Here is a 22946-nt window from a genome sequence, read left to right as displayed (position 1 = left end):
GAATCTTTTAATGACTACATCCGTCTGTTGGTGCTTGTTCCAGAACATGAATGACCCATTAGGAAGATACTTGTATGAAATAGGAAAACTCTGATACCTCCTCCATGACTGGGAAAAATGTATAGTCGTCCCTCTGGATTTGCTGACTTCCTCTTCGTGGTTTTGAATTTCTGTGGGTGGGAAGCCAGGGGGGACAAAATGGTACAGGAGCACGTGGCCATTAAAAACAACGGGGTTCCAATATTTGCAGTTTTCCAATTTGCGGGGGTCCAGAATGGATCTTTCATGAATTGGAAGGGATGATTGTATTTTGCATGTATTTAGGGTGCACCTGGATAGCCCACAATCCATGACTATTCTTTGTATGGCCTTCAGATCCCCAGTGTGCCCTGCCTACTTTCTCGCACTCATCAGTCATGGGGAAGTAAAGCAGAAAGTATAATTCTCTCATGGGAGCAGTGGCTCCCACCAATGGTGTTTCCCCAACTGCTTCTAGGGTTGGACTGGAAGTACAAGTTTAGTCACCCTTATCCAAAATGCTTGGGACCAGAGATGTTTTGGAGTTCAAACTATTTGCATACACATAATGAGATCTTGGAGATGGGACCAGAGTCTAAACATGAAATTAATTTATATTCCATATGCACTTTAAGCACACATCATGAAAATAATTTTATACACAATATTTTAAACAATATCATGAAACAAAGTTTGTGTACACGGAACCATCAGAAAGCAAAGATGTCACTATCTTAGCCACTCATGTGGGCAGTTTTGGATATTGGAATATTTTGGAGTTTGGAATTCTGGATAAGGGAGACTCAGCCCGTTGTAGTCTAAAACATCTGGCGGGCACTAGGCTGAAGAAGACTGGTCTAAACAGAAAAGTGGCATGGGCTGTATTGAGCAGAGTCTGGGTTGTAAAACGTTTTGTATTTTTAGATGGGAATAATTCGATATGGCTGAATCTGCACTGCATGTATAATACAGTTTGACATCACTTTAACTGCCATGGATCTAGCCGGTGGAATCCTGTAGTTTGTTGTGATACTATAGCTCTCTGACAGATAAAGCTAAATAGCTTAGAAAACTATAAATCCCAGAAATCCCTGAACCAGTGTCAAACTGCATTATTTCTGCAGTGCAGATTCAGCCATAGTGTAGGAGAAGAATAAAAGTGAAGTAGGAAGCAATTCCTTCAAAAAGAAGGCAAGACAGCTGTGTTTCTTATATTTATTTCTAAAATCTTCCACAAATGAAAAATTCAGTGGTTGTCCTAACCAATTACTGTGCATCTTTGCTTAGGAAATACATGAAATATCTGGGGATGGGGGCATGATTTAAATTCCTGCCTCATTGACAGCTTAAATCAGTCCTGTTCCAGACATGTAGACAGTTTCCACCACTAGAAGACAACCTTGAACTGAAGTTGTATAGACCTGTAGAATGACAGTTTTGTATCATGTGCTTATCTAAATATTTGGTATTATCCTTCTATAAATATAAGTAGAAATTATTGTTGAAGACAATTTGTGATCTTAGTATTCTAATATAAGCTTGTCCCATTGAATGCATACATCTGTGCTACCTTCATTTTTTTTTCTTCTCATGCTAGAACTTCAGATAATGAATCTTCTATTATGGCCAATGACACCCTGGAAGGTTTTCATGAAGTGAATCTAGCATCACCAACTACTCCAGATCTCCTAGGAGTATATGAATCTAACGCTTCCGAACAAACTACCTCACCTACAGTCATCTACCGCCTTCACCCCTCGGCTGTGTGTTCCACTCCTGTTCAGCCAACTGCCTTGGATGTTGCTGATCTTCCCACACAACCAGTATATTCATCTCCCAGGCATTTCAATTGTGCAGAAACACCAGGTATCAGGTTGGTTGTTAGGATATTTTATTTAATGATTAAATAAAACACTGTCATGACATCTTTATGTATCTTGGCCTTCTAAAACTTTGTATATAATTGTCTATAGCTTTTGGAATTTTTTTGCTCAGTATATGGTATATGCTCTTCTCTTTCAGCATCAATGTTACAGAAACTGTACCTTGTTCTACCTCAGGACCCCAGAGTGGGGCATGCAAACATGATAATTCTAGAAAGGAGTGCAGTAGTGCGGAAAGAGAATTTTTGCAAGGCGCAACAGTAAGAGACTCTTCTGAAGGAGGGGACGATGTTTTGGGGCTGAGCACAGATAGTCTGTCGCGCTTGCGAAGCCCATCTGTATTGGAAGTGAGAGAGAAGGGCTATGAGAGATTGAAGGAGGAGCTTGCTAAAGCTCAAAGGGTAAGCTTAATAAGTATTACATATCTTATGTTCTGTGTAAATTCAGAGCTTGGCACTGTGGAAAGAATTCAGTATCCTTAGGGACTGGGGTTCATCTGTTTTCTCTCCCCTCCCTGCACATCTTTTATTTAAAAAAACCAACAAAATATTATTACACCTAAGCAAACTTCTGGACTTCTTTATTTGGTTCCTTAACAATTGGTACTATGCTTTTTAAAAAAAATTATATTTTTTAAAATTATTTTTTAATTTTATATCCTCTTGTTTCCCATTGAGAGACTTAGCACACTTTATAGTTTAGGATAAAGAAAAATAGAGTTAAAATAATGTTAAGTACAATTTTAATAATAAAGAGACAAATTAAAAACATTAATTTATAACAATTTTAAAATTAATTAAAACATAATAGTGAAGAGAAAGTACAGCATTGAAAGACCCTCTGCAGTGGCTAATGAACAGCCAAAGGCCTGTGTAAACAAAAAGGTCTTTGTCTGCTGCAGACCAACAAAAACATCAACAGAAAATAAAATCAGCAGAACTAGACCTTCCATTCAGTAGGAAAGATTAAAAATAGAAGGAGATAGATCTTCAAGTCTTAGCTTTTGGAAGCTGTTTAAAAAGCTCTTTAAAGATGCTGCATATGAATGTGCTTCTCTTCCTTCAAAAGGAAGAAAGGGAAATTTGTAACATAGGGACAACTATGAAAAAAGGTTTGGCTCCAAGCATAATGTATCATGCACCTCAGTATGGCTTTATCCAAATTTTAAAGCACATGATTAAAGCATATGGGAAATATTTTCTGAGATACTTTTGGCTTAATTCATTTGCTCTCTTGTTCCCATAAAAAAGAGGCAGATTTTTGAACTAACTGATGTTTCTTAATAACCTTCTAAGGAAGTTGTAATAGTCTAATCTGGAAGTCTAATTCAACTAATCTGGTCTAATACATAACAGCCAGCATGGTGTAGGTTTGATCACTGGACTACAACTCTGGAGACAAGGGATTGAATCTCTGCTCAGCCATGGAAACCCATTGGGTGACCTTGGGCAATTTACACTTTCTGTGCCTGAGTGAAAGATAAAGGCAAACCCCTCTGAACAAATCTTGCAAAGGAAAACTTGTGATAGGTTCACCTTAGTGTTGCCATAACTTGAAAATGGCTTGAAGGCATACAACATCATTAGTCTAATATTTGAATCTAGAAGTCACTAATGGAATGAATGAGAGTGGCCAGGTCTTGGTGACTATGAAAATCAACTTGAAACTTCAGAGGAAAAACATTGGTGAACATAACGGATGGGACAATAGGTTATGAATATAGTTATTAATGTGCTTAAAATGGGACTTTATTATTCTATTTTGTCTTCTGATATACAGCTGAAGTAATATCAACTGTAAATATTTGCCAGTTTACCTGATTTATACAAGATTTATTTATTTATTTCTCTTCATAGTGCATACGTCTAACACAGAGTATCCACGTCATTGTGAACATAATCTCTTTTGCTGTTATATTACAAATGGGCATTTGGCAAAATTGACTTTTTATAACAGTTTTTAAAGAAGTTGCTGTTAAGTTCCCCTCTCCTTGTTTCTTGGTGGTAGTGATTTTAAATACCTATTCAGTATATGGCCATCTCTTTCTTTTCAGAGATGCAAAAATAGTGCTTTGTACTTTGATGTAAAGTTTCTCCGATACTGTAGTCTTGTGTCTATAGCATCCAGTTAAATTAACTGATTTTTGTTTAGAAAAGCACCTGAATATCAATGTGAGTCTTGCATAGCATTTCTTGGATTTTTCTCTCCCTTTTAGATCACATATAATCAGCCTATAAAAATGTTGCACAGTCTACAGACATTGAGATCTTACAGACATACATGAAAGAGAAGAAACAACCCTTCTATTTCTTTTCTTTTTGCCACAACAGCGTTGCTGTTAAATCAAGATTATTCTCATTAGTAGCTTGAAGCTGCTTACCCCAGAGTTAGCCTGTTCCTGTAAATGAGGCTATGCAGAAGTAGTGGTCTTGGCACTGGCTTCTCAGTTCTGATTGATTTCAAAATTAAATCTTTTCTATATTGCAGTTTTGCTGAATTGCAATATCTGTAGAGTTCTTTGTAATCCTTCTGAGATGTTATAGAAATTCTAAGCAGTGTTGTTTTTGTGTTGTTGCTTTCCTTGCTCTGGATGTATCTTTTTCACCTTATAGAAACGTCACCTTTCTGTTCTGTGAACTTGAGGTCCTTGTTTTACTTTTCTTCTACATGTTGGCTGCCTTCTAGTGCTGTATATCTGTCATGCCTTTGTTGGCACAGATCTTTAGCACTGGTTAATGGAATTTTGGGTAACACTTTCACATACTCTATGTATGCATTCACATACTGCGTATAGCCAACTAGCTTCTGGTTCTTAATTTGTAGTCTGTTCTTGCACCACAGAAGAGAAAGATGGAATATAAAATGAAGAAGTAATTTTTAGATTGGGCTATCAACATGTCATTCTTACAGTTTCTATATGAGACAATAGTAATACTTAAACAGGCAGACAATTATTGATAATTTATTATTCTGAAGTATATTTCGAGATTGGAATTTCAGGTCAGCCCAAGATTTTTTTGATATTGAAAATTGATACATGTCACTGCTATAAGCTAAACTTTATTGGTGGTAAATTGATGCAGCAGATTGTCTACAGCAGAGGAAAGCCTCATATTCTTTTAATTGATGGATTCCAGCATCTCCACTCAGCAAGTGGTAAAATCAGGTCCCTAAATAATGTCTACCATCTTAGGCTGACATTTCAGATTCCTGTGGTTTCCTTTGGCTGAGATGATTGGAAGCTGGATTCCAGAGTTATAAAAGGCAAAACCAAACAAAGGAAACTCAGTTGTGCAGGTGTGGTTTGTCCTAACAGATATGAGAGCAGTATAAGCAAATTGTTGACAGGATGGTTTACTCTTCCAGTTTGTTCCTGGCCACCTCTGTCTATCTAAACTACTAGACTAAAGTGTAAGCCATTTAGCAGGGTCTGCTGAACATAACCTTTCTTATGCTGCTACATGTCTATTAATGTTCAGCCATGATGTTGCGAAGAACATATCTGCCCACTCACAGGGATCACAGCTACTACACTTGTATTTAAATCAGTGCAACCAACTCAACAATAACAATTTTTACAACTGTACATAAACCTATGAGCAATACAGCATCCTGTTGAAAATACAGCACCCTGTGATTGTAGCCCAATCAACATCTTGCCTTCTCTTAATCACTTGGATTCACAGTGAGTGGGCGGTATATAAATAAATTCTATTATTATTATTATTATTATTATTATTATTATTATTTTCTCATTCTACAGATTTTCGCCCTAAACCTTTTCTTTTTCTTCAACACATTTTAAATATTGTGGGCAAGGGAAATGACTGCAATTCCTGGAGAGCCACTTGCCATCAGTGTTGATGCTAGGGACTTAAATAGATCAATGGACTGGATTGGTCAACTTCCTATGTTCTTATCTCCCATTGTGTCTAGGATTTTCTTTGTTTTCTGTTGTCTTTCCACTTCAGGGCACCATGCATGTCTGAGGTATGGCAGTAGCATAAATGGGTGTTGTTGTGGCATTTAATCTGTGTAGTAAATATTCCTATAATTATTGGATCACTGCAATGAGTCACCCATTGCTAGTCAGTGCTTCCCATCTGGAATATAGGTGGGGGCAGTCAAAGGGTAGAGGTGCATTTGGCCAAGTTGGAGCTAATGACAATGCATCAGTCAAATTAAAGACTCTGGTGAGCTCTATTTAGTATACTAAACATAATCGGATGGGGTAGCCATGTATATATTTATTCATGTGTCTGCACCATTCACATAAAGCAGGAATGGGGAGTGGTGGCTCACCAGATGGTGGACTGTATTTCTCATAATCCTTCAGTGTTGTCTCTGCTTGTGAGGGCTGATAGGAGTAGCTGTGTACAACATCTGGAAGGCCATGTGGTCTATATCCCTGACATAAAAAATCTGATGAGCTTCCCCCCCCCCTTTTCTGTGAAATGGAGCACATGGCTGATGGGGGCTATAACCTCCCTTATCCTACCTTGCTGTATCTAAGGCACTGAGACAGTTTCTCTTCTAACTCTCCCTGTTTCTAGAGCTAGGTGGGGAGAAAACAACTTTAAGAGAAGAAGAGCAGTGCAGGGTTACCAGATCCTTTGCTCTCCTTGCTCATTTTCATTTAAAAAAGAAATTGTCTGATCTCTTCTGTTGTCCACTTAGCATCTGACTTCTGTTGTCCACTTAGCATCTGACAAGGCAGGCACATATGCATAGCTGCCCATTGTGTCCAGTTTGCTCGCTTTTCCACTAGATTTAAATTTTGAGTGTCAACATGAATTCTAAATTTTCCATAGGAGCTGAAACTCAAAGATGAAGAATGTGAAAGGCTATCTAAAGTGCGTGACCAACTTGGACAGGAACTGGAAGAACTTACAGCTAGTTTGTTTGAGGTTGGTTTGAAGACTTTGTTGTAACATACTTCTGGGCTGGGGTGGCTGTTTCATGAAGTACTCAAGTGTTGACTTCAAAATGGAAAAGTTTGGGAAGCAACTTATTCTTGAAAAATTTTAATAATAAAAAGGAAATTACTGCCTGAGTATGTTGGGGTGATTCACCCACATGAGAATGTATGCGTGCATGCACAGACTGCAAAGGTTTGCGAAGATACTGGTGGAATTGCCCAAGTTTTGCTCCTTAGGCTGACTTCCCTTTTGGAGTGGCACTTTCATTGTGTCCTTTCATGTGGCAACCACACTACAATGTGATTGCTTGTACCTCAGAAACATGACTATCATTCCATTCAGTGCTTTGTTTATCTTAAAGGCATGGACAACTCTCCTGGCAGGGTACCAAAGACTTTAAAAAGCAGTATAGAAGTAATTTGTAAGTTTGCTAGAGATGGCTTCCATGTCTGTGGGGTGGTAAATGTGCTCTGGGTTTCAGTTCACATTTTTCAGGGCTTGTCCATGGTGCTGAACTACAGCCCCAAACAGGACCAGTACCTTGGATAGCACCTTTAAATTTAAGTGTAAAACCCAGAGTGGATTCAAAACCTTACTAATATGGGAACCACTAGCTGCCACTGAATTTTGATAAAACAGCTGCAAAAATTTTTTTTGCCCGTATATTGTTTGTAAAGGTGGGCAAATATTTTTGCATGTTAATATCTTTAAACAGGGTGTAGCCTGTGTGAAGCATTTATACCACATGAGCATTTGTTCTTACAGGAAGCACATAAAATGGTAAGAGAAGCTAACATAAAGCAAGCAGCAGCAGAAAAACAACTGAAAGAAGCACAAGGAAAAGTGAGTTCTGGCTATCTGTTAATCATGTGTATGTTTTGGGTACATTTTGCAACATGCTAGCTGATGCTCTCTTCCTCTCCCCCTCTTTGCATTTATTGGGAAACAACCCTTCTTAAGTGCAAACTCCTCAGGAAGTTTGAAAAACAGTTAGGAAAGTGTTCTGAAGGGAAAGAGTCATTTGTTAAAACACATTTCATCATTTCCTCAATTTTCATTTTCAGAAACAAAATCATGTTGAATACCACTGTACCTGGCTCTTAAGAATTTTGTTGTGAATTAAAGATTGCCATTTTTGTAGCATATGTGCATGTTTGTTCAGTGATATGCATAGATTCTGGCAGATGTGCTTTTGGCAAAGGCTAAATTCACACTGTCCAGTTCATTGGATCTGTTCTGTTGGCTTCCTTAATCTATTCTGAATCAGACTTTCAATGTTAGCTGAAATATTCCTTGTCCCCTAACACTAGAATTAGTTTTTGAACTTTAATGATAAACTGGGGAGAGTGCACTCCTTTTGTGGTCCATAATACTAGAATACTACAGAATACAGTTGTCCCTTCGCATTCGTGGCTTTGTCATTTGCAAATTTTATTATTTACAAGTGACATTTCTTTGCTGAGGAAAGGGGGCAGTTTGGATGGTTGTAGGTGACAACTGGGAAGCTTCTAAAGAATATGGAATGCTGGTTTTGTTCTTCTAGATATTAACTTACTGGTTTTTCACATGGGACAGGGGTTACTGAATAGATTAGGGAAGCATGCTTGCATCTAGGAAAGGAATGATGGGAAGAGGTGATGACCTTGTTCTCTGTAAACTTTCATTGGATCACTGGTCTGTAACTGAGGCTCTTCATAATATCTGGTTAATGGTTAGAAAACCGGAATGTTGTTTTGCAGTTTCACCTCTGAGAATTTCACCAGCTCTTTTGGTGAGCTTCACTTAAAGAAAGTTGGTGGTGGCACCACCCCATCGGAAGATAAGACTATCTATGGCTATTATATATCACTTCCAGAGTAGGAAGCAATTTGCTTCTCAATAGCAGTTTCCAAGAAATATGAGTGAAGTATTTCTTACTTGTGGGATTTCCATAGACATTTGGTTGACTACCCTGGGAACAGAATACTGGATTGATAGGCTTTGAATCTGATCTAGCAGAGCTGTCTTCAGATTTATTGTATTGTGGGATGTTACTGTATGTTCTTACAGGTGATCTAAGGTTAAGGTGTACCACAAATTTGTCTGTTTTATCATTGATTCAGTCTTATAAAACTTTTGAGAGTGCAAATGAGTTTTGCACCAGCTCTTACAGGGACGTAGCTAGGATTTTAGGAAGGGGGGGGTTCCAGACTAAGTGCCACCCTTATACAGTGGTACCCCGGGATACGAATGCGCCGCCTTACGAAATTTCCGGGTTACGAAAAAAATCCATTTAAAAAAACTGTTCCGGGTTACGAAGGTTTTTTCGGGTTACGAAAATTTTTTTGGTGCTTTTCGGCGCTATTTCACACGAAATCGCGGCTTTTCCCCATTAGCGCCTATGGGTTTTTCGGCTTGCGAACTATTTCGGGTTACGAAAGCGGCGGCGGAACGAATTAATTTCGTAACCCGGGGTACCACTGTAATGGGGCTTGAGTGCGGCGGCGTAACAGCACACACCATTCATTTTTCTAATGGAAGGGGGGGGTCCGGACCCCCAGAACCCTCCCCCCCGGCTACGTCCCTGGCTCTTATTGAATACAGAAGTGGAATTGTTTGAAGGCAGCCAATGGCAGGAATGACAGAAAAGGGTGTAGTTCCCTGTCATTGGCTTATCTACATAATGCCATACATTATAGCTTTTAATAAAGATTATGTGATGGTTCCCCAGTCCTTGGAGCTATTTGTTCATTGAGATTTTATGTAAGAAACTCCAAATGCCTATAATTTTTTCCTGTTGGGTCATATGTGAACACACTCAAAATATTATTAATGAGGATATGGAGATCTAAATCAGTACCCTTGCCTCTCACTTGCTACAAGTGTAGAGAAATCATGGGTCTCTTGGGTTGCATGTCTTTGATGCTTCGAGTCATGTTTGCTGTGAATTCTGAAGTTTATCACTCTATTGATTCCTCACACCATCCGCTATAATTTCAGTGGCAATATAATAAGAAATGTTCTTCCTAAAAAAGGAATGACAGTAAAAATGTCTACATTCTTCCCTATACATTCTGTGTAGGCTGCGAGTCTGGTTTATTTATTTTTTAATATGTTTATTTAGATTGATGTTCTTCAAGCTGAAGTAGCAGCTCTGAAAACATTGGTACTATCCACTTCACCAACCTCGCCAACAAAAGAGCTTCAGTCTGGTGGGAAAACACCATTCAAAAAAGGTCACACAAGGAATAAGAGTACAAGCAGTGCAATGGGTGTCAACAACCAGGATCTTGCAGTGATGCAGCCAATTGTAAAAGACTGCAAAGAGGTATTTAAGGGGTTGAATAAAAACACTAGGCATTATAGGTGTGCATTAAAACTGTAAAGAACTCATTAAAACTTTCTTACTGAGAAGCTGTTATAAGACAGTAACATGTAGTGTATGTGAGAGTGTTTCTCCTTCAAATAGATATTCTCTCAGTTGAAGAAGTGGCCAAATAAACTTTTCTTCAAATACATACAAATTTTGTCTAAAAGTGTCTCATCATAGACTTTTCTGCTCATTCTAGTGGTTTTTACACCTTTGTTTGCGTTATCCAGTTGAATAATCCTATGGTCAGATTTGTAGAAATAACTTTCCTTTCTTTACTTTAGTACAGGGATTGGCAAAATGCAAGCTGTGGGTTGCATGAAGTCCACAAGGCCTGGGACATAGGCCAACTTTCCCCTCCCCAATGCAAAATGCTCCCAAATAATCTCTCAGTGGTATGTGGGGCATTTGTGCTTTGTTTCAGACTCTCTGGGCAATATTAGGGTGAGGAGAGGAGCTTTTTTTGTTTGTTTGTTTTAACAGCAGGGAGTTATTTGGAAATCACTTCCTTTTCACACTACTACTACCTCTTGTTCTTCTTCTTTAGAAAGGCCTCCTCTGGGATTAAAATGGCCTGGGTGCTCGAAAACATGGGACAAATGCTCACTCATGTATTCCCTTCTAGTGCAGTATAGAATTAAGGATTTTTAAAAAAATACTTTTTGGTGACAAAAAAAGAGAAAAGGATGTTATGTTATCTATTTACAATAATCAGTTGTGTACATATATATTTATTAAATATGATTAAAAAAACAAGCTGGAGGGAATGCAGAATTAATACGATACATGATATGGACAAGAAGAACAACTTTTGTACAGAAATGGAAAGCAAAAAACGCACCTACAACTAAAGAATGTCTATTAAAAATATATGACACGATGAAATAGATAAGCTGACATATTAATTCTTAAATAACTATAATAGGGAATGGAAAGATGTGATAAGATAATGGAGAGAAAATGAGGGTGAATTAGCAATTATAGGTCTTACAGGTTAATGAAAAGATAAAGGCGAACGAATGGGAAAAAGGAATTTAAAGACAAGGTTAAAAGATAATGAAGAGTGGAGAATAGCCATTGCAAATATATATAGATAGGATTATAGGAATATATGGATGCTACATGTATGCAACAGAAAAAGAAAGAAATGAAACCTGCAGTCAAATTAAAAGAATACAAATACTCCTAGAAAAATGTAGAATAACAATGAATTAATGTAATTAAATTGAAGAAAAGTATTGTCAAATTAAGGTGGACAAACTTGTTCCGGAGGAGAGATAGAAAGGGAGGGGAGATTTGATTGTAAAGAAAAAGAAAAAAGGACATTTTGGAACATTTTTTTAACCTATGTGGGCCACAAAAACAGCCCTGGGGGCTGAATGTGAGTCATCCTTTCCCCATCCTTGATGTAGGGGAGTAGGGGAGAACAATGTTCTTGTGTGTGTTTGTACAGTGTGCATGTGTTGCTGATTTGGTCATGTAAGCACTAGAAGGAAAGATATTTGTGATGTTTAAGAAAAGTATGAAGTAAATTTATAATGTATTACCGTATATCTTTGGGAGCTGACACTGGTTTAGTTGCTGCCTTCCTCCCTCCTCTCCCGAGTCCCGCTTGGCATGAAACATGTGAACCAAAATGTTTCCTGTCATTAGAACTTTGAGAAATTAAATCCTGGTGTGAGTTCCCAATTGTTTCCCTCTGCATGCACAAAGAAAATAATTAAAGTAAAAATACCTCCACTTTATTTTTGGAAATTGGTTGCACAGTCTGTGCTGTGATTAGGAGACAAAAGGGCGGAAGTTGGCAAACAATTAATATCTTAGCCTGTGATTGTACAATAGAACAATATAGTCTCTACAGCATGGTGCCTTGAAGCTAAGGCACAATGTAGCAGAGTTAAATAACTCTTGGAAGGATTTTTTAAGTATATGTAAATCAGCAAAGGGTGAAGCACTTGTGAACTCTGGCTGTATTGTCAATTAAAAATTATGAAAATGCTCCATCCAAGATGCCATGAATAGTGACTATAATATATTCAACTTCTGCATAGCCTATTCAATTGTTTTGTTTTGTTTAACTGTTAGGCTGACTTAGCCCTATATAATGAATTCAGATCCTGGAAGGACGATCCCACTATGGACCGGAAATGCCCTTTCCTAGATAAAATCTATCAGGAAGATATCTTTCCATGTTTAACCTTCTCCAAAAGTGAGGTAACGTTTTGAAATTGCATATTGTTATATAAATTGATTATCATTGCACCAGGCAGGGCCAGCTCACCATGACTACCTCATGTCCTGAGGTGAGGTTCCAAACTATCCTGGATGGGGTCACACTTCCCCTAAAGGACAAAGTTTGCAGTTTGGAAGTACTGCTGGCCTCATCACTACAGCTGTCATCTCAAGTAGATGCGATGGCCAGGAGTGTTTGGGGAAGGGTAGAGTCACACAGAAGAATTGTTCTAATATCTTTCTCACCTGATCCACTGTGACTGGTCTCATATGATCCTATCTTCTTCCATGTTGCCTCAGTTCTTGCGTTATCAGAGAATCATAAGATGTAGCCATGGGATAGCAAGAACCACCCTGTTCCTGTAATCAGCTGCTCATATGCTTTGTGTACAGGCACAAATCAGTAAATTAGGTCAGACACGTAAATCCTAGAATAAAGTGGTAATTTGATGAACACAGGGTGGTGGTGTCTGCCTTGTCATTGCATTGTATCTAGGATGTTGCCAACCCCTCTTCATATACCAGAAAGTCCTCTCTTTCCTGCTGCTTATAATTAATTCATAGACTGTGTACGTCTCTTTTAAAAAGAATGTGCCTTCCAAGTGTGTTGTTACTGTGGATTCAGCTGTTACCTGACTCATTTGTAGCTCATTCCTCATTGGTTCATTTTTTTAAGCAAATATCTGCTCACCTGCCTTTCTTCATCTGCCCATTTTCAGTCTAGCTTCCATTTTTATGAGCTTCTCATAAAAATGACAGATTTTGAGTCTGGACTTGATTATTGTCTGGACACTGTAATCTTGTAACTCAGTTTCTTCAAGTGTGTATCTGTGTGCCCCTGGTAATATGTGTATACTAAGGATTTTGAGTAGACAAAGGCATTCTCTTTGAGATCCTTTTGAATTAGGATGTCTTCTTTCATTATGTGTGTCTCGTTTTCCACTTTATTAACTGCTCAATAGCTCATGTCAGACATTCTTTTAAAACTATGCTATAAAATAAATCAAGACTTAATATACCAGTGAAATGAACAGGGGAAGGGAGAGAGAAACTAGTATAATGACAGAAAACTCTTTTGAGTTTATGGCGGAATTTGAATCTTACAAGGATATATTTTTCAGCACCACATGACACCAGTTGTCTTATCTCAGATCCTGTCTAGTAAGTCTGTTTTTACCCTCCAGAGGAGGTAGACCTGAGTTTATATGGGTGCATAGGTGTGTGTGTTTGTGTGTGTGTATGCACACATTTCTAGGTATATTTGGTAATCTCCTTATAGTTTTATGATTTTATATTTTTAACCCAGTATTTTCAGAAATTTTACATTTTTGACTTATTATATGAATGTGTTATTTTAATTGTGCTTTAAAATTGTACATTTTATTGTTTTTAAGCATTTTTTGAGCTGCCTTGTGTCCAATTGGGCAGAAAGGCAGCATATAAAACAAACAAACAAACAAATAGTTGTGGAAAGCCTTAACTGTGGTTAGAATTGAAGCAGCTACTCTTTCTTTTGTTTTAAGTTGGCATCTGCTGTCCTGGAAGCTGTGGAAAACAATACCTTAAGCATTGAACCTGTTGGCCTACAACCTGTTCGATTTGTGAAAGCTTCTGCAGTTGAATGTGGAGGACCAAAGTATGTTTACACTGGAGGCGTTCTGTCATTCAACTGACATATAACTACATTTGAAAATAGTGGATTAATTCCTAACTGTCTATCAAGTAATAGGTGTAAAGGCTTGCTCCAAGCTAGAAACCCCATAGGTGCTTCACAAGATGTTCAGTAGGAATCTTTTCCCTCTAGCAAAGCCTTGTTTGTTTTGTAGCAAAGACACAGGGGTAATTTCTTAATCCAGGCATGGTGGATCCAATGGCAGCTGATTTAATAGCAGTTGGACATGGATGATGTGTGACACATTTGTGTTGCCAAAGGCATAGACTTGTAAACTGTCCTTAATTCCTTTAAGGAAGAATGGCATATAAATGTGAGAAATAACTGACTTAAAAATAGTTCCAGTTTGATCTGAGCTGATAATTATATCAATATTGTAGTGCAGTGAAAGATAATTGTAATTTCTTAATATATTTTCTTAACATAATATATAAATTGAATTTCTTAATATAAACTGTACTTGTATAAACATGCGTGTAATTATGACATTAGTTTTTTTTAATAAGGCCAGAAAATAATTATTACAGTCTGTACATGTGAAAACAAATTAGGTATTTAAAATTTGAAAGGCAAAACATATTTCTAATCATTCACTTTCAACTAAAAGCACTATTGGGTATTCTTACCTCTGTTGTCAATATGTTATACTCAGTCCATCTGAGGCCAATGAATATGGAAGAAATATGATGCAGTGGACCAATATATGGCCATCACACTCTCTAGTAATGAAAGGTAGCCTAAATCCCTTCCATGAAATTGTCTTATCCCTTTTAACATTTACCATAGTGGTGGGCATCCCCTTTTGTGTGAAATGAGAACATATTTTTTTTTGTCCAGTTGTAAGTAACTGTACTTCATTTTTCCTGTACATTAAATTCTGAAATACTTTCTCAAACTCTTCTGTTAATTCAGGAAATGTGCTCTCAGTGGACAAAGTAAAACATGCAAGCATAGAATCAAGTTGGGAGACTCGAGCAACTATTACTATATTTCTCCCTTCTGTAGATACAGGGTAAGTATTAGGCTTCCCAGTGCTTTTGTACATCTCATGTTTCATGGAAGTGAGTAGTGCATTGAATCAAATATGTTCAATTGTAATTCTTACGCTTCTCTCTTTTTGTGCAGATCACATCTGTATGTAACTTTTTCACATACATTCGGTATATTCAGCAGGGGCTTGTGAAGCAGCAAGATGGTAAGTGAAGACTTGTGTCTAGTACAAATAAATATTGAATGTATTGACATTAATGCAAGAAAGTTCAGGTTCTGTTGATAGATGAGACATTCCTGACTAGAAATGGCTGCCTGCTTATTGATATCACTTTCATAACAGATTCTTCATTTATATAAACAAACATTTTGGGGCAGTGGTGTTTTCCAGCAGTGCAAGGGAACTCATGCCTCTCCAGAGGATGTGCTATAGATCTCATTGTCCCTGATCACTATATCAAGACAACTTTGGCTGATGGAAGTTAATGTATATAAAGAGTTGAAAGGCTGGGATTATATCTCAAGTCACCTTTGTGGATGTGGAAAAGTATCATACAGTTGGAGAAAAGAGATAGTTTTAATAATTAAAGCCAGCACTCAACTTTTATACAAGAAAGTTGAATGCTGGCTTTAATTATTAAAACTATCCCTTTCCCCCAACTGTATAATACTTTTCTACATCTACAAAGGTGACTTGAGATATAACCCCAGCCCTTCAACACACTTTTTTCTGACATTTTAAAAAAAAATTCTAGAGACTGCACTGGGCAACATATTTCAGTTCAATTTTAAATTATAAGAACATTAATGAATGATATGTAATGTAGCTACTCTCCTTTTGTGCCATTCTGGTAGTGTGAACTTAGCTTTGTTGCTGCCTGTGCTTAGGCTTCATGGCCTTCTAGGTTCTTTCATTGTTACATTTCTATTTCAGAAACTGTCTAATCTTATTTTTCAGTGTAAAAACCCTTCTTCTGAGGGACTGTTAAAACTTTAATATGAAGTGAAATCTAACTTTAGAGTATGCAAGCATGTTGTCCTAGACAAAGCTAAATGATGCAGAGGACAGACTTGTAGTTTTTAACCTTTAGTCACTAAAAATAAATACATTTTGTTGATTTTAAAGTAATAAATCCTTCAGAAGTGAATGCACAGTTAGTACATTATTTTAGTTTCTTCTGTAAAGTTGAATGAAAAATTCAATAAATTGTGTTTTATAGCCATGGTGTGAAATTGGGAGGGATCACTTTTAAAGCAGGACAGTAGCACATAAAAACAATTATTTTTACTATAAACAAGATGGGGAAATTGTGGGTCCAAATCCCTTTTTATGCCTACCATGTCCCTCCTGACCTCCCAGAGCTCCACACCATTTTTCCAGGTGAAAAATTGGCCTCCAGAAGACAAACGCTGCACTGCCCCAAAGACAAAATAGCAACTGTTACCATTTCCCCGCAGCCACTGAGTCCCAAAATTGGTTGAGCAAATTGGGAAGTCACAGTCAGAATTAATGTTACAATTTCCAGTCAATCTGTGGCCGAAAAATTGGGTGGTGGCTCCCACTGCGGGAACAATGATTTGACCTCTAGTCCCATTGCAGTTGCCCACTCCTGCTGTAGATCATCTAATGGAGTTGAATCATCAGTTAATTTTTTCCCCTCTGCCACCAAGCAATAAATTAGTAGTAAAAATTAGTCTTTAGAATGCAGTGTTATGTTGGCCAAAACAACCACCATCACCAAAAAGCTCACTGGCATGCAAAGGAAATGTAAGAGGCCAATAGTTAATGTTTTCCTAATGCAAAATGCATTAGCCATTTGCATCAGAACAAATTCCTTTTGACTGCTGCCAATGGGTGCATTATTTTCAAACACACCATTTTAAATATCTAAACATTCAAAGTAAAGAATGTTTCTGTTCTGGATGCACAATAGATATTCTCTGACATGTTTAAATTACAAATAGCCAACGGTACTTTCTCGAATGTCTAGATGGTATCACCTCTATGTGGAAATTAAGTAATTTTTGTACCTTGTGAAAGGGAAAGGATATTTTTAAATACATATATGTCATTGAGAGTTTTTTTTTAAAAAATCATGTGATTTTTGTATGTTTTTCTTTTGTGCAGTGGATCAAATGTTTTGGGAAGTAATGCAGCTGAGGAAGGAGATGTCATTGGCAAAACTTGGATATTACAAGGAAGAGCTGTAACTACTAAACTTCTGGTGCTTGCATGAACTTCCATAAATCTACATTATCTTCTGATTGATTCTAAATCCTAGTCACTTGATATTTATTTTGAAAAAATAAAAATGGGTCCAAGGCTTCTACTTTTGTGCAAATTGCACTACATATTCTTGTAATTCAACAAAATGGTCTTATGTACAGATGAAAGCTATATTGTTCCATTTGTAGCGAAGGGAAGAGGATTATCAGATGTAATAGCAGTTGTAATTTATGATTGAGAAATACATTGTTAAATGACTTTCAGAATTTGTGTTTGTTTTTGTGTTCTGGAAAATTTTTAATGTAGAATTTCATCTTAATAAAAGTTAAACTAGAGTCTTGCGATGTCTGAAACATTTAAATGCACTGTGTGAATTCTGCAAACTCTGGAATCATGTTTCTCTATGAATATTATTATTACTAAAGACAGCTCAGTATCAGTAGCCTATGATCATTACATAGGGCAATGCAGAAAAAAATAATATTTACTGTTATCTATTGTTCAGAATTCAGAGACATAGCTGTGTTAGTCTTGAATATGTCAAGGATCTTATAACATCTTTGAAACTATCCATGCAAAATAAGTTGTTGTATTTGAGGAAGTAGACCAAGTATACAAAGCTTATGCTGCAGCTCCTTTCACACAGTCATTAAGGTACTACAAGATCTCTTTGCATACTGATATTATTGTTCAGGTGTAAGATATTTTTTATGATGTTGACAGAATGGGTTTAGTTATTCTTTAAATAACCAGCCCCTGATCATTTGTATCTTGTGCAGTAAAATAGAAAATGCTGGTAAAAACAGAAAAGAGGTATTCAGCTTTTTCTGAATATTCTGTGTGTATCTCTTACATCCCTGCCCCCACATCTTGCAGTATTTCTTCCAGTAGTTTCCTTCAGATGAGCTACCAAGGAGTAGTGATCTCCACACAAGTTAAGGTTTTCTCCACTTCCTCCATAAAAAGCTTGAGCACCTAATGTTAGAGATACATAGTTGGTTAGAGATTATTTCTATCAGCCTTTCAGCATTTAACTCACCTTGCATGTCATTTTTTCAAGCTGTTCTCTTTTAACATATGGTTGCTCTGATTATGGCCAATAAGCACATTTCACTGAAACCAGGTCACATTGCTACCTGGCTTGTGGCCAGGTGCTGTTTTTTATCCAGTTTGAACTGAATATGATGTGTAACCTATTTTTCCACATTTGCTCAATCTGTATCAGGGCTGTGGGATGTTGCCATTTATGCTCATGATAGGCAGTTCAGCCTCCTGGATGATAACATGTTTCATGCAGAGTAGGCTGTAAAGCAGAAGCAATTTGTATCAGTGAAATGAACGTTAGTTTTTTTTCTTTAATGTAGTATTTTAAAATCTCACCTATTTTAAACAAATTGTCAGCATTTAATAACATCTTTCCCTTCAACTGATCAAGGTATTGGCGTGAAAATATTCAACATATGTAAGATAAACATTTTATTTTGACTCCAGATATTGAGCCAATTGGAGCTGATATGGTTAAATTTGTGTGGTATAGACCAGTAGCTGTTTATTCCCCCTGAGGCTCTTACATGCATGTATGGTCATGATGATATTTATAAAACAAGTGTATAAAGTGTGGCTCTTCAGATACTGTCACACCGCATTTCCCAACATCCCTCACCATTTTATATGATGGTTAGGACTGCTGGGAGAAACCCATCAAAGGATATCTGGTGTCTGTGGAAATCAGTGGGTGTTGATGGGAAGCAGTTCTTCATACACAGCTCTGTGTTGGAGCATTTCCTAAATAGTTGCTTAGCAAACTTAAAGGGCTGGCTGTATCTGAGCAGAGCTTTAGGATGTAGCTATTTTCTTGATATGGTCAGCCCTCCATGCCACGAATTCAACCATGGTTGAAAATACTCTTTAAAAAATTCCAAAAAGCAAACCTTGATTTTGCTATTTTACAGTATATAAGAGATACCATTTTACCATGCCATTGTATTTAATGGGACTTGAGCATCCATAGATTTTGTTATCTATGGGGAAACAAACCCCAGTGGATAACAAGGGCCCACTGCACTACAGGTGCTATGCTTGATGGTATTTTGCCATCTTCTTCTGACTCACTAACATTTTCTATGAAAAGCTCTGTGAAAGTGTAATTATATTTCTAGGGGTGATGAAGGTGAGGAAACTATAAACATTGATTCCTCTGAATTTTTAAACTTTAGCATATATATAACCTGCCATATGAGACTAGAACTACTACCGATTTTACTAATACTTCCAACACTGATGGATCAATGTTTTTTCTCTTAATTCTGATATTTTAGATGACAATTCCTTTATCCTTTATAATGGCGGGTTACACACCGCCATGAAAGGACGGAGTCAGTCCGTACTAGGGTTAGGAAGGTGTGGTGCTTCCGCACCCCCCTAACCCTAGTACCGACTGAGTCCGTACAAAATGGTGGCTCCCCTTCCACATGGGGGCCGCCATGACGACATCACGACCGTGCCGCCTCTATATGGGGCGGCGCGGACGTGACGGCATCGGTCCGCGCCAGGGCGCTTAGTGTGCCCTTTCCGCGGACCAGGAAGGAGCTCCTTCAGACGGCTGCGCCCAGCGAAGCAAGGGAGAAAGGGGCCAAGCGGCCCCTTTCTCCTCCCCACCGCTGCAGGGTGTCCTTCCCCGCAGCCTGAAAAGCGGCGGATTGTGGCCTCAGCGGCTGCTGTTCTGGCAACTGAGGCCCCGATACACCGGGGAAAGGGGCGGGTACAGCCCGCCCCAAATGGGCAGTATGTAACCCGCCAATATTTCTTTTAGGCCATGTAAAAGTTAGGATCCCTTAAAAACCTATATATCCTAAAGGTACTAGATCCTGTTTGATTTTAGAAGCTAAGCAAGGTCAGCCCTGGCTAATACCTGGAGATTACCAATGAATACTAGGTGCTGAGGACTATATTTCAGAGGAAGAAATTGGTAAAACTAGCTTTGGGTATTCCTTGCCTAAGAAAAACCTATGTAATTCATGAGTTCACCATACATTGACAGGCATCTTGAAAGCACATACCTACACCACAAACCAGAACACAGAGACTTGCTAGAAACTTGGCAATATCCTTGTTTTTGCAGTTCCAGCCCCCAGCAGACCATAAGTTGCAACTAACATGAACACCATTTGACTTGGCATGTCAACTTGGTATGGGTCTACTTTAGCATATTAAGCATTTTCTCCACCTACTCTCCACACTACACAACTGTTGCACCATATAATAAAACCCTGCATAGTTAACAGGTTGACTCTGTTCCCAATGAGAAGTTGTGATGAAGTGTGGAGCTTTCTATTTCCTGTAGTAAAGAGCCAAGATTTGCAGTGTTAACTGAACACTTTCTCTCTCCAGTTTAAGTATTCTGATGCAACAAAATGTCCCACCTTCTCACTCCCTACGATCTGTCATTGCCACATCTATTCTTTCTTTCCAACTTGTCATACGTGCCAGCTGTTCTATGTCAGACCTACATGTGACTTGAACAGCAAAGTACAGTACTTTTGCTTCCTTTCTAGTGCAATTCATCAGGATTTCTGGCACATTCCTTTCTTTTTCCAGTCCTCCAGGGGCCTGTCTAGGTGTACGTTATGATGAGCCAAATGTATCAGGCAATGCTCACTATTCTAAAGACCTTGCTGTGAACATTCCTGTTGTGGGGTGAAGTGTGGGTGGGACAAACAAAGAACAAAGCAAGAAATGCAATAATTAAACTTTGGAACTCATCTTGGTGCGGTGGTGGTAGTGATGGTGGGGAAACTCACAGGAAGTCAGTTTAGCTTTATAATTCATTTTATCGTAAATGTGTCCTTGATTAAAGACGGGTAGTCTTATGTCCACCTGGCTGCCCAATCCAGGTCTGAGTTTAAAATAAACAGAAGGGTTGAGAGAGCCAGATCAGAGACCTTGAAGTTGTCCACCTACAGTTAGTACCTGGACAATATCTTCTTATGTCATCTGCTAAAATTCTTTCCCACTTATGGGATGTGGTTATTGTATTTAAATAAAATTCATTCTACTTTTATATCTGTGCATACAGTATAAATTACCACATGCAAGGGTTGTTTTTTTGTTTTTGTTTTTGCAAGTCTATGTCTTCTGCTTTGATGATGTGCATGTGGCCTCCCCAGTGTTCATGCATTTGCTGTGAGCTTTAAAAAAAGGTAACAGTTGGCATTCTGTTAGTGACTTACGCAGGCATAAGTCCCAACATATCTCTGTGTAAGTCATTTTCTGGCCATTGTGGAGGCCTGAATTCTCTATCAACCTTGCACAAAGATCAGCCTCCATCCCACTGCTTAACTGCCCCCCACCCCCACCCAATACCAATTTCTTAGGAAAATGCAGAAGAGAAATGAACTGACCTCCTCCTCCAGGACCTCTGGACACTTCTTTGCTGTTTCTGTGCTCTTCATTGTCAAGGAAATTGGCATGGAGGGTGTAAATGAGCTGAAAGTGAGATTTGTGAGAGTGAAATGGGCAACATTTAGTTCCAACTGTATGGAACTTTACAGTATGTCTCCTGATCAAGGATTTCATCCATTACAAATCTATGAAGATTGCATTTACATTTTACACTGTACAGGGCTTTCCCCTTCCCTCCTCCCATATATCTATCCATAACATTTCTCCAGTTGCACATAAACACATGAGAGGGCAGGGCATTAAGGAGATAAGCAACCTTTGCTGCTTTTCTAATTGCGCATGTGTTATATTGTAAAGTGAATTTGAGGGTAAAGGTCCTTAACAAGGAAGGAAGAAAACATTTGCTGTGGTTCACAGCCATAGTTAGGGGGCAATGCTGTGTGTAACTTTTGTTCTAAAACTGGTGGAGGATTTTAGGACAAAAATCACAAACTCTCAGAATTAGTTGGAAATTCATTTGCAAAGTACTGAATTTTCTGTGGCAGCTTGTCAGTGGTTTCCCTATGGGAATGGAGCATGGTATTTCGGGCAGATGGGCAGTCTTTTAAAAAAGCCTACGCTGTAATAACTAGTCTGGTAGGTCTGAGTACTATAGGCGGACTGTGAGAAAAAGCTGGGATTCGCCTGCTTCCTTTTTTGTTCATGGACGTGGTGGATGAAAATGAGGCCTTGCAGCAGTTCTTTGCAGGTAAGAAACTGGTGGTTAAGGAAAGAGAGCTTTTGGTTGGTGCCACTGCAGTTGGTTTCCTTTTGTTTTGTCTCATTGTCTCCTTGCTCCTTCCTTCTGAAAGATGAATCAAGCTGAGCATATCTTGCCCTGCTCTTTTCCTGGTGATGTTGTTAGGCACTTGACTGGATACCAAAATACCAAATGTATGTCCTGTCTTTTTCTTTTAAGAAGAACCAGTGTGGCATAGCAGTAGAGTGTTTGACTACAACTCCAGAGACAAGGGTTTGATTCTTCACTTGGCCATGGAAACCCACTGGGTGACCTTGGGCAAGTCACACACTCTCAGCCCCAGAAAACCCCATGATAGGTTTGCCTCAGGGTCGCTGTAAGTAAGAAATGATGAGGGTACACAACAACAACTTCAAGGAATTTGAAAGTGACTTAGCTTTTATGTTATGGATGTTAGGGTGACACACAAACCATAGAAACAGTTTAACCTAATAAAGGCCAAAGATGAAAGTACTG

The 22946-nt window shown here is 38.2% G+C and overlaps 2 protein-coding genes across 2 annotated transcripts in view; both read left to right on the top strand.

The window, feature by feature from the left end:
• Nucleotides 1-17625, top strand: part of LOC121931595 (RAB3A interacting protein) — a 30293-nt gene extending 12668 nt beyond the window's left edge. The window contains exons 2-11 of the mRNA XM_042469517.1: nucleotides 1616-1891; nucleotides 2041-2302; nucleotides 6713-6808; nucleotides 7586-7663; nucleotides 9924-10127; nucleotides 12255-12383; nucleotides 13925-14037; nucleotides 14986-15085; nucleotides 15199-15268; nucleotides 17192-17625. Of these exons, the coding sequence (XP_042325451.1) occupies nucleotides 1641-1891; nucleotides 2041-2302; nucleotides 6713-6808; nucleotides 7586-7663; nucleotides 9924-10127; nucleotides 12255-12383; nucleotides 13925-14037; nucleotides 14986-15085; nucleotides 15199-15268; nucleotides 17192-17274 (1386 nt within the window). The 5' untranslated portion in view covers nucleotides 1616-1640 and the 3' untranslated portion in view covers nucleotides 17275-17625. The remainder of the gene's footprint in view (nucleotides 1-1615; nucleotides 1892-2040; nucleotides 2303-6712; nucleotides 6809-7585; nucleotides 7664-9923; nucleotides 10128-12254; nucleotides 12384-13924; nucleotides 14038-14985; nucleotides 15086-15198; nucleotides 15269-17191) is intronic.
• A 4484-nt stretch (nucleotides 17626-22109) lies between these two features.
• MYRFL (myelin regulatory factor like) overlaps nucleotides 22110-22946 on the top strand; it is a 59769-nt gene continuing 58932 nt past the window's right edge. The window contains 1 exon segment of the mRNA XM_042468003.1: nucleotides 22110-22439. Within this exon segment, the coding sequence (XP_042323937.1) occupies nucleotides 22394-22439 (46 nt within the window). The 5' untranslated portion in view covers nucleotides 22110-22393.

Source organism: Sceloporus undulatus, chromosome 5, assembly GCF_019175285.1.
Source record: "Sceloporus undulatus isolate JIND9_A2432 ecotype Alabama chromosome 5, SceUnd_v1.1, whole genome shotgun sequence".
Lineage (NCBI taxonomy): Eukaryota > Metazoa > Chordata > Lepidosauria > Squamata > Phrynosomatidae > Sceloporus > Sceloporus undulatus.
The sequence above is the reverse complement of the archived record's forward strand: the minus strand, read 5'-3'. Positions and strand labels throughout refer to the sequence as shown.